This window comes from Setaria italica, chromosome VI, assembly GCF_000263155.2.
Source record: "Setaria italica strain Yugu1 chromosome VI, Setaria_italica_v2.0, whole genome shotgun sequence".
NCBI classification, from domain to species: Eukaryota; Viridiplantae; Streptophyta; class Magnoliopsida; order Poales; family Poaceae; genus Setaria; species Setaria italica.
The window spans coordinates 35,476,140-35,488,112 of NC_028455.1; the positions used below are offsets into that span (position 1 = coordinate 35,476,140).

The 11,973-nt window shown below is 45.0% G+C and overlaps 1 protein-coding gene across 3 annotated transcripts; it reads right to left on the reverse strand.

Moving 5' to 3' along the window:
• Positions 1–1,779: 1,779 nt before the first annotated feature.
• Positions 1,780–6,332, reverse strand: LOC101764789 (probable rhamnogalacturonate lyase B). 3 transcript variants are annotated; one of them, XM_004974112.4, is made up of 16 exons: positions 6,019–6,332; positions 5,755–5,836; positions 5,520–5,641; positions 5,236–5,289; positions 4,997–5,116; positions 4,763–4,882; positions 4,531–4,672; positions 4,254–4,424; positions 3,976–4,131; positions 3,680–3,786; positions 3,458–3,548; positions 3,212–3,353; positions 2,936–3,092; positions 2,746–2,862; positions 2,521–2,647; positions 1,780–2,407 (listed from the first exon to the last, which is right to left on the reverse strand). In XM_004974112.4, exons 1-16 carry the CDS (start codon positions 6,030–6,032, stop codon positions 2,168–2,170), a joined length of 1,962 nt encoding a protein of 653 aa, XP_004974169.2. In that variant the 5' UTR covers positions 6,033–6,332; the 3' UTR covers positions 1,780–2,167. The 3 variants fall into 3 exon arrangements, with proteins under 3 accessions (XP_004974169.2, XP_004974168.1, XP_022683100.1); XM_004974111.4 differs by having other exon boundaries at positions 5,740–5,836; XM_022827365.1 differs by having other exon boundaries at positions 5,740–6,331.
• Between the last annotated feature and the right edge of the window lie 5,641 nt (positions 6,333–11,973).

The following is an 11,973-nucleotide window of genomic DNA, read 5'->3' on the forward strand; positions in this document are numbered from 1 at the left end:
TGGCATAGTGTATCTCTGAAGGGTAATTCCCGTTGAGAGGTGTACACAAATAAGTAGTTGGTGCATTGCCTTGCATGCGGAAAACAAACTGAAAAAATTATGTAAAATAATTAAAAAAGTGACTTAGCTTAATTCGTAGACGATTCTGGACGAAGCCATAGCGGTCGTCGTGAAGGATCGATGGTTGTTGATGAAGCCAATTAATCGGAGTCGATTCCGACTAGTTGTCGACGATGTGAAGTCTGCCCTGACTAATTTTCTAGTCGAGATGAGTAGTCGAAGTAGTCGGCAGCGAGTCGGTGTTGCCAATTGTTGGTGTTGCCGCGAAGCACTTGAAGCCTTCTGGTGGCCTCCCGTGTGTGCGTGTAGCATAATTCCACAAATTTCCTTCCTCGGCACAACGGAAACATGAAGAGGTTATTCCGCCTTATCCTTGTGTGTGTTCTTCTGTGTGTTGACCGATACTGACTCAGAGTTGCCACAGTACTCCATGAGATTTATTCCCTTTTGGACTCAACATGGTAATCATCTCGACCTCGAACTGTTGGCTGGTTACCACGATTTGTACTTAGAGCTCTGATTGAATCATACTCCATCTTGGACTTGACGCTACCCACGATGCAAAATCCACCGGTTTGAGGCAGATCAACTCGCCGATCTTGCTTGCTAATAGTCAGCATAGGACAACGAACGCGCCACTTCGACTAGATTGATCTTGATGATGAGGTCCTTCAAGCTCGCCCGATGATCTCAACGATCACCCCTACCTGGCACGCCAGATGTCGGTGTTATATACCGGCAACCTACCGAGGGGTATCCCGAGGTAGTAGATTAGTTGGTGGGGGATCGTCGGACCTAGAACTCAAAGGTAAAAGCGAGGACACAAGACACATATTTATACAGGTTCAGGCCGCCAGAGTAGCATAATACCCTACGTCCTGTTTGGTGGAGTATATTGTGCCTACGCTTAGGTGTTGTTTGGTATTGAGGATTTAGTCCTCTGTTGTGGTTCTCTAATGTCTTTGCCTACCGATCTAGGGACCCTTGCCATCCTTCGTATACTCGAGGGGGCGGGATTACTAGTCGGTTACAAGGTAGGAGTTCTAGTAGGATTACGTGGTATGAGTCCTAGTAGGATTACAGAGAATTCCTAGTAGGAGTCCGTCTTCTTCCTTCCTTGTAGCTACTGGGATCTATCGACCGATAGTTCATTATATTTAGCTTTAACACTACGTTTAATTTGTTCCAATTTTATGTAAAACAAGAATCTCATAAAAATAAATAAATCTCGTGGTACAAGTTCTACTATCTTTCAATAAATATGCAAATTTATCATTAATATTTATCGAATAATTCATTTGAATATTGTAGAATTCATTTTCTTTTCTAAAATGGTTTGAGGTGTTTGAGCATTTTCCCCCATTTAAATAATTTTTATCTTGTATAGTTTCAAAAATCACTACCACGCCCATCCTAAACCGTTTTGATTGGACTCAGATGCCAAAGCTAGATGGAACTTTGGTTTTTTTTTTTGCGAACCTCAGATGGAACTGAAAATTGGGGTATATGGTATTGGAGTTGGGGTCAAAATTAGACAAATTAAAGAGTTGAGAGGTCACTAAAATATCCAAAAAAAAGATATTGATGGCCAAAATTTAAATATGACTTATTTTTAACTAGATGTCCTAATTTTGTTATGGTATTCAGCCCACTTTTGCAGCTTCATTGCTTGCAGAAAGGTACGACATGTAGGTCACACTGCTTCGTAAGATAAAAAAGAATAGAAACAGAGGATGGATATACCACTGAATAGTACATAATACGTATACGTACTTAGCTTCACTGCAATTCTACTTGCATTGACACGTACAGAAACTAGGTAAGGCAAGCTAGGTCAGCTACTCAGCTTAGACTGAATGGTCAGCACCAGCTGCACGGCTAAATGAGATAGTTCATCAACTAGCCTAAGCTATACAACTCCAGTATAATACTCCCTCCGTTTCAAATTGTAGATCATAAATTTTGCTACGCATCTGGACATAGCAAAATCTATTAATGTAAAAATACCAAAATGACCTACAATTTGGGACGGAGGGAGTTCGGTTGTATTTCCACATCAACTAGCAACTCAATTACACGTACCATTAGTTAGTTGTTGTACAATAGATTAGCAGCCACACGGTCCCTCTAAACGCAAGTAGTCATACATCAGCCCCTGAAATGGGCTCTGGTTCCTGGGCTGCTTCAGGTAGATTGTGTTCATCCCTTGGACAAGCCAGGCACTATCCACATTGATGTTGAACAGCCAGTATAGCCCATGGATCCCATGTCTTGCTATGGCGTTGTCCCTGCCGATCAGCCCGGTGGCGAAGTGAGGAACACCCCTGTTCTGATCGTTAAAGAAAACCTGCACAAGAAGATTTATCGTGCATGAATATTTCAGTGAGGACATCTGACAAGAGAAAACTGGAAAGAAGAAGAAGAAGATAGGGAAGAGCAATATCTTCTTTCTGAAGTAACCTGCAACTCAGCGCGTGCCGAAGACGCAAGCGCCACTCGGAACTTATAGGTGCTGCCTGGACTCACACTGTCAAGAGTGAACTTGATTTGCCATGTAGTTGGTTGGTAAGTGTTGTCATCAACTTTTCTGATGTGGAGACAGGCACAGGTGTTAGCACTTGGTAGAAGTGAATCATATTTATCTTTGTGCAAACAGTTTTATCTGAAGGACACAACAAACTGCACCTGTTAACTTGAGCATAGAACCAATCGGTGCTATAGTCGCTCTGGCCGATTGTGTACACCAGATCACTGTCTGGGTATAGTTCTGCATATCGTTCCCAAAGTCCGTATTGCCTAAACCTGCAATCACCGGTGACCGTTCAGAAGACTATATATAGGATAAGGATGATGATCGGTATAGGTTTCAGTTGACCTGTCAGGGTGGTTGATGTACAGTCTATTGATATAGTTGGGGTTAGGGTCTGGGACATAGAACTCAGCGGCAGATCGATCAGGTACTCCAATCTCCCACATCGTCGGACCGTCTCTTGGTGGTTCATACACAAGGTCACCCAGATAAATATCATCCCCTGCATGTCAATACCGAATACATCACGAGATCGCTAAAAGTTGCTTAGAGGAATGTGTGTGCGCCAGCCAACTGAAGATGCTTACCTGAATTTTCCTCAAAAAAAAAAAAGATGCTTACCTGAAGCTATGGTCAGTGTAGCATCTAATCTGTAGTCCCCTATGAAACCGGGAACCCATGCATACAGGTTGTAGTTCCCAGTTACAATGCTCCTTATGTAGAAGCTCCCATCTACGTCTGCTCTACACCAGAATTGGTATCCCTGTGGAAATGCAGTGTGCGAGAATAAACTGAATACCCTGAAACTAAAAAGCAACTCATTTTATATGAACAGAATCAGGGAATGTACATGGCATGCTAATTTACCTTGCACTCTCTTTGCCAGGATCCAACTTCTCCTGGTAGGGCCAAGCCTACATAGGCTCCGGAGGCATAAAGGTCCTCATCATCTATATACCTAAATAACACGATGGTCAATAAGTGGTGTAAAATGATTTTAACTGCATCAGGGGCACTAAAAGAGTTTCAAGCTACTGTAATCTCATAATTTAGTTGCCGGAGAAACTGGAAACTGGAGGCACTTGATACCTGTCTCGAACTAGTAATCTACCAGAGATGCAACCTCTTTGCTCAGTCTTCTGAAAATCCTCTGAAAGTGCGAAACTATATGGCCAGCTTTCTTTCTCAATCATCATCTGATGACACAAGGGAAAACATAAATAAAATAAAGTTGCTTCACAGTTCTGTAGTACTAGTAGCACGTGGAAAAGATAATTAGCTAGTAGTTTTGTTTTAAAAAATAATAATATGTAGCTAGTAATTGGTAGCTACTCTGTCTGAAATCTGATTTATTTTTTTGATCAGGAAATCTGAATTATTGTCACCTGAACTTTTGCATCCTCCCAGAGCATAGTTGGGTCACTTCCGTCCCAACTGGAATTAAGGTACATGAATACCGGTCCATGGACCTTTTTCCAGTATTCTCCATTCGTAAACACGGGTGAAAGGTCATCCCCCGCATAATGTGCGCTAAGAAACATCTGTAGTCAGATGGAAGAAAACATTCAGAAGAATAAATTGCATATGAGCAAATAATATGAGCTCTGGTTCAGACTCTTAGTAGGTTCCGGATCATGGTAAATGCCTGGTTGCCTGAACTTACAGCCAGCGTAGTGGGGCCAACATGAGAGGTCAAATTCTGCTTCAGGGGTCCTCCTGTCCTGAACTCATCACTTGGAGTGATCTGCCAGAAGCCGATGGGAGGATCGAATGACATCCATCCATGGACATTGTTGCACTGGTCCTCGCAAGAGTACTGGTACTTGTCGTCAACCTTGACAGACATTATGAGCAATGTTCAGATTTAAAATGCAGTCAGCTATTCACCATGGATAGGCAGCATATATTATCTTTTTTTCTCTGTTATTAGGCCAGCTTACCTCCCCTCTGAGATCAGGATTGATTGGGTCCACAAGGAGCACGGCCTCAGGGTATGCTAATGGCTGGCCTCGGGGAGGCAGTCGGTCATCGGGCATTGGCATAATTCTCTGCCTGTTGTCAGCCAATGCCATGTAATGAAACCTGAAATTGCACAAAAGCATAGATGGCTTCAGTAGACAGCAACATTCAGACATTCAGTGAACTGGACAAAATGCAGATAACTAGGCCTACTTGTCTTTCCGGAGCTTGAAAGCCACCCTCGTCTCTCCCAAGCCAAAGTCAGGCCATCCTTCCTTATGCTCATAGATTCCATAGGTGTAGAATCCTGAAGAACCCCGGAGAACGATGAACCTGTAATGTACAGGAACATTTGCTCTGCTTAACATGTTATCTTTCATTTTCGCTTATTATCAATGAATTGAAGTGATGAGAATTGCTGAATTGATATGTTTGTTCAGCATTCACCTCTTATCGATGTTCAAGGGGACAGCTTTGCCTTCAAGGGAAGGATCCCAATTTCTGGTGAAGGAGACCTCAGCCTGGTTTTCATCGTGGTATATGATGCGGAACTCAGTGCCTTTGATCCTGCAAGGGAATGCTCCATTTCAGATTCATTTGGGATTCTTTTTTTCTGAATCACAAGCAAAGTACATTCACAGGGAGGCACTAGCCAAGTCTAAATTTTGAATTAAGAGATCTCTTACACATCAAAGATGCCGGTTTTCTGTCCTGGTGGGTTCCAAACAAGGTCCCAGTACCTGACGGAACATGCAGCAGCATTACACTTGGTCAACTCTGTTTCAGCATCAAATTTGCATGTATAACCAATAACTGAAGAATGAAGTACATTTTTTAACTGTGCCAAAATCCAATTAGCAGCAATCTTAATTGAGCGAGCTATACAAAAGATAGAAAAAGTGGAGATAAAAAGAATAAAGTGATAAGGATTTTGAAGCAAAAATAAAGTAACTAGAAGTTGGTACCGCACCCTCTGTTGTCTTCCTTGTTAAGGATCTCCATGAGATTATCCACACCATTGTAGCGCACGCCGGTCACGATCCCGTCCGGGTTGGACAGCGTCAGCTCAAAGATGCCATTTTTTATCTCAACCTGCACACCCAAATCAACAGATTCCCATCACACGGACACCAATCCTGCAAATAATTAACAAAACCAATTGGCTCAAGTGCAGGCGGATGGGGACTCACATATCGGTTGCTGACCTTGACCCTGACGCCGTCGGTGGCGTCGACGGCGCCGGCGCCGGCCGGCGACGGAGGGCCCATGCAGCAGAGGCTCCTGCAGCTTCAGACAGACACAGGCGAACGCATGCATACGAGAGCGAGAGAGATGAGAGGCAAGAAGCCAGCGCCATGTTCTTGTGCGTATATATAGAAACTGGCTGGAGAAAGCTCGGAGCAGTATTAATGGCGGCATTGCCCAAGTGTGTGTGCGCATACGCATGTGATTAGCAGGAGCAGTAGTACCTAAGCTTCCCCATGGGCGATGGACAGATCGACGTCGTCCTCCACTAGTTGCTGTTCTTGCTCGGTGCAGTTGGGACGTACGTGTGTGGAGGCGCTTGGACGGGCGGTTAGTTATCCCTTGGGTTGGAAAGCAAGCATGCGAGGAGTGGAGTTGAAGCCAAGGAGGAGGATGAGGAGGAGATGGAGGAGGGCGGCAATGGCGTCCCCCGGCCGGCCCTCGTCCGCGTCTTTAACTCCACTTGTGGTTAATTCCTGGTGGTTGGTCGGCAGGGACACTTGTGACTTGCTGGCAAGCGCGCTGCAGGAATGGCGAAAGGTGGAAGTGGCTGACTGGCTTGTGGCCACGGCGAAAGATGGATGTAATTAAACGATGCTGGCAGCTGCAGCCTTGAAGCAGTCTTGCTGGATTTGTGAAGTTTGGCTGATCAGAGTTTCAGCAATTAGTTCCTGCCCAGATTCGTGCAAAGCTTAGCACGGAAATGCAAAAATGTTTGGCAACGACCATCTAAACGAGAACAACGGTTGCTAATTTTTATGGCCGGCCAAATTAGTTGCTGCAAGTTTGGTTGAAGCAGGAAACGGCTCCAAGTTTATTTGATTCTTTCTAGCTACTAATTACGTATTAGGACGAACTAGTTAAAGCTTGCAAGGACAAGGAGAAAGAAACCCAAGAATATAATATAATATAATCCACAAGAGGTCGAGACAAATGAACAGGAATTGCAAGAGCATAGTCGTGGCATGGTACCTTGGATTGGAGTTTGCAGGACCAGCACCAACAGGTCGATGAAGCAGGCAGGCACTGGAGAAAGAGGAACTCCACAGGATTTATTTCGATTAACAAATGCGACAAGGTTGGCCATTCCTATCACTGCGCCGTGATTGTATTAAAGAAAACCAGAGCCCCATTGTTTGGCCAGAATCCATTGATGACCTTATTTTAACATGCATGTGCCCTCGATTAAGTGCCAATGCTGACTTGGCTCCCATCTAGAAGCCTCCCAATATAGTACCAGAAGCAAAAGGTGCCGCTGTTTTGGCACTTGTATTTTCTTTCGTTATAAATAAATGTATACTTGACAATTTAGGTAATCCGTAATCAAAATTTTAAACTTTAACAATAAATGTCTATTTTAGATAGCAAACTTTGAAACACTAACCATGCATAAACTACGTTAGATAATATCTACCCAAAATTTTGAAACTTTGACCATGAATAACTACTTCTACATAATATCTACCCAAACTTTTAAAACTTTAGACTAGACCTGAGCAAACTACGAGCTGGGCTCGGCCGGCAAAAAAAACCCGATTTCTTTCGGGCTTGAAATCTTTTCCCAAGCCCACCCATTAACCTATCGGGCTGATGAAATAGGGCCCATTACAGGCCGGGCTCGGACTCGCGCCAGGCCACCCATCAATTTTCAGTGTAAACATAATTCGTTTTATTGTTCTGACCGGGCTCATTCTACTATACGATTAGAGGCAGGAGGAATTCCAATTAATATAGATTGTCTTGCTTGGGGATGAATACGGATATCCAGGCCGGCCTGATTTTTTTTCTTAAAAATTCAGCACCATGTCGGGTCTTAAATGAGTAGTTTGACTTAGTACAAGTATATAGTAGTTTAGAAACGTGGAAGGCATATACAACTATCTTGAAAGACGGTTCCAAAGTCTCATAGTTCTATTACATCTTATGAATGTCTAATAGAAAATATTATTCAAAATCACAAAGATGTTCCATGTTCAAAACATAAGCAGTATTTTATCAGAGGGAGTACATGCCCAGAAACAAAGTGCAGGAGATTTTTTTAATAAGTTAGGTACATACTAGATTTGGAGCATGCTGTCAAGTACTCAAGTGTCAAACCTTGCATTGGTTGGCACTGGAGTTGGGTACTGATGATGGAGACTCAGGAGCACACAAATAGTCACAATCACTCTGCTCATTGGTCCAAACAACATATCAAATCTCCAATCCTAACCAACAACATTATTCAGAAAGTAATAACAAAGTGAAAAAACAAACAATAAAACAAGAGGATACTGCTATAGTGGGCCAAATTGGATTCAATCCTGCTACCACGGCCCACTTCTGCAGTTCTTATCATAGCATGCATGAACCCTAGCACACTCAGTGACCTCGATCAATCCTTGAACGACAGCTCCATCAGCATCTCTTCCAGCTCAGGATCCTCCGACGATGGTGCCGCAGCATCATCCTTAGACGCAGCGGCACCACTACCATCACCGGCGGCCGGCGGAGCCACCGGCTCCAGCGTCGCCTGGCGCGCCATCATTGCGGAGAGGACGCGGTCGTTCGCGCGGTCCTTGTGGGTAGAGAAGATCCTGCGGACGTTCCGGCGCACCATCTTCCTCCTGCGGCGGCGCTCGCGGCTCTCCTGCCCGGCGCGCAGGTAGTCCGTGGGGACACTGAATCGCCGCCGCGCCGCTGCGCGCTCGGGGCTGCCGCCGCCCGCCTGCTTCTCATCATCGTCCGGCATGCGATGACTCTTCCGGATCAAAGCGACGGTGGCCAACTCCAGCTTCATCCTCGCGGCGATAACGTCCAGCACGGTGGCGCGACTGCTCGGCGTGGCCACGGGCGGCGTCACGGGGGTCGTTGCTTCGCCTACCAGTTTTTCCAGGAACTCATTAATATTATCGGGACGAATGCGAATACGATAGGACGGCACTTCCGTATCGCGGCCGGCCATGGGAAACGCCGGCGTGCCGGCCGCCGGCGGCGGCTGGCCGGCGAAGATGTTCTTCAGCGGGGCCGCCGGCGTCGCAAGGGGCGGTTTGGCCAACACTGCTGAGGTTAGGACTGGAGTGAGGTCGTCACCATATGATGACGTCGCGCCCGGATCGGGGCCAGCCGTGGGCGAAACCGACGCGCCGGCGGGCGCCGCCGCCGCCGGTGGCTGCAGGCGGATGTGATTCGGCGCGTCCGTGGGCATCCCAAGGGTCGTGCCGGCGAACAGCTTGCTGAGGAGTTGGGTAGGGTCTTGATCTGGCGCTACGCCTGGATCTTGCCCGGCCGTGGGAGAAGCCGGCGGCTGGTCGACGCGGTTCGGCGCGGCCATGGGCTGATGGGCGGCGGCTGAGTTGAGTAGGGTACGCGACGCTCCCGCTAATTCGATAAGGGGTTCCTGATTTACAAAAAGGTGCACTAATAAAATTGTGGAAGTAACGGAGTAGTATTCGAGACCAAGAGATTAACGAGTCCGAAACTTGCCTTGCTCCTGCCTCCTGCTCGCGCGGCCTTCCAGCACTTGCACCGGTCACGTTCTCGGGTCTCCGATCGATCTAGTCCGTCGCCTACTACAGACTGACACACCGTTCTTGCCGGCCTGGAGGGAACCCGGATGAGCTTGCTGACTGCTACATCCACCGGCCAGGCCACGGCGGAGCTCGGATATACACGTACGCCGTACGCCGTCCGCGTCGCCGGACGGAATGCCCAAGAGGCAGCATATCCATGCTTTCACGAATCGCAACGAGAATGGGCATCGAGGTAGACCGTAGACGTAGGCCTCGACGGAGGAGCTGGCGGCGACGGCAAGATAGGTCGAACCTGCTGCCGTGCGCCGCCGCGACGCCCAGCATGAGCCGGCGGCGCGCCGCTTGCCCTCATCGAGGGGGTTTGGCAGTTTGCTACCAATACCCTCGGAAAACACGCAGGTTTGGCCGCCGGGAAGGCACGGGGACACATAAACTGGTAGTCCAAGATCCTTCTGATGAGCTGGTAGTACAGAACATTACCAAAAGAATTTCACTGGAGAGGAAACAGGTGAACCGGACTGCGACTCCTCAAGCAACTCATGGAGGCATCTGCTGTCAGAGCTCCCTTTAGTATCTTCCTGGAAATCTTGATCTGCAATGCTCAGAAAATCGAAACCATCATGAGTACCGAACCGTGATGCAGAGGCCGTTCTCATTCCTTCATGATCAATTGACTGGGTTGTTCTATCCTGCAACAATACCAAATTCACTGTCAGCTCACAAATGCAGGTCAGATCAACTCTTATACGCACATACAACATTGCATCAGGATATGCTGACAGAATATGATACTTACCTCCGAAGAATTCAACCATCTTGCAACAACAGAGTTTCCTGATCTTCCTAACTGAGGGCACCTGCTCATGGAAGTATATATCTTCAGATTTCATGCAGCTAGACAGCCGTGCCTTTGTTTTCTACACCTACAGATAGTAGCAAGGCACTACTGCAGAGAGGCATATAGACAACACAACAACTACACTGACAGCATGATTTCGCCTATTGGTTATTGAACTATAGATGCAGACAATGCAGCAGTACTGAAGATGATCTCTCCAGATGGTACTATCACAAGATTGGTGTCCTGCGTCAGAAAATAGGAAGTTTGCAACCTAGATTTTCTTATGCAGTTGTAACATTTTCCACCATTGTCAGATTCTTGTTGTGGCTCCTTCAATTTGAAACAGATTGATGTTGTAGTTTGTACTTTGTAGTAATCGCAGATGTACAAGATGATCAATGTATCACATTTTCTTTTGATATGAAATATATATGGATGTGTTGGAAAAAATATATATTGTCTTAATGTATGAATCTGGTTCAGTAATCCTCTTGTGGTATAAAAAAAAGAAGAAAAATGATAGCAGAAGTGAGTGCAATATGGTAATCTGAAAAAACAAATTATATGATCCCATAAATGGTTGATTCTTCTAAAACAATATAGATAAGTTCACATGTCCCAACCGACATAGCTTAGATGAAAATAAGGATCAGTAAAAACAAATTTCTGCTGCAACATTACATAATTTCTTTTGGTCCATCAAAATCCAATTTTCTAGCAGGCAGCTGCATTGTGGCAGCTTGATCAACCCCAAGTAAGAGACTTGTGCTTCCTCCTTGTGCATCCTCCTCTAATATATGGAACGCTCGTGACAGAAGAATTCCCGTGCATATTGAAGTGTGGCATTGTACTGTTAGCATCAATGCTACCATCATTTAGATCCTATCATAGAATATGAAAATGTTAAAAATAGTATGCAAGCAAATAAATATGAAAAATAAATGCAGCACTAAATTTATCTGGACCAGCACCTTCATAACTATTTTCCGCTACATTCTTTGATTCTTCTCCTATAGTCAAACACATAAAGTTGATAATACAAGCATAGAATAAAACAATAGTGCCAATGCTAGAATTGGTACAATCAATACCTTTCTTTTTAGCACTTTTCTTCTTCTTGCATGTATTCTTTTCAAGGGAGATGGTCCCTCGTTTACTCTTTGCACCTTTTACCACCTCAGGAACTCTAAACGATATTGTACCTTTAAATGTATCTATTGTGAAATCAGCTGAAACAAGAGGAGCCTCATTGGATTGTTCTTCCATCTTGCTTAGACAACTATCTGCATTCAAATCCAACTTATCCACGGCTTCCTCCAAAAGATCAAGAAGTTCTTTTGACTTTGAACACTTCAATGCTGCCTTCCGTGAGATACGTGCGGCATGGGTTTTTAAACTTTCCTCCTCAGATCCTTGTTTCTGAATATAAAATCTTCTATTTGCATATTTTGTCCATCTGTGCTGGATATATTGCGAAGGCAAAATGAAAACATCGTTGACATTGAAGACTTTGAAGGCATGCTTGCACAATATACCTATCAGATATGAATGCCATGTTTCATCAATTTGTATTAGATGTATTATTGCAATTTTCAAATTTGAAGATATACGTACCTATGGATTCGTACTTCCTGCAAGCACTTGTGATGGTACTATCTGCTTTGTTGAATATGACAGTTGCTCCATAATCAGAATGCATATGCGTAACCCTATATGTCAAAATTGACCCTTCGGCTTGCAACAACTTACAAGAGAATGAAAATTGTTTGTTAAATTCTTCCTCAAACTCTTTATACATCCTCCATGTATATGACTCAGCTGCGGTC

What these genes read in the sequence shown, in the direction of transcription:
- LOC101764789 (XM_004974111.4), bottom strand. An exon ending in CCTGGCAAAGAGAGTGCAAG is followed by an intron (nt 3,354 to 3,457) that starts GTAAATTAGCAT and finishes GCATTTCCACAG; the next exon opens with GGATACCAATTCTGGTGTAG. An exon ending in TACACTGACCATAGCTTCAG is followed by an intron (nt 3,093 to 3,211) that starts GTAAGCATCTTT and finishes ATTGACATGCAG; the next exon opens with GGGATGATATTTATCTGGGT.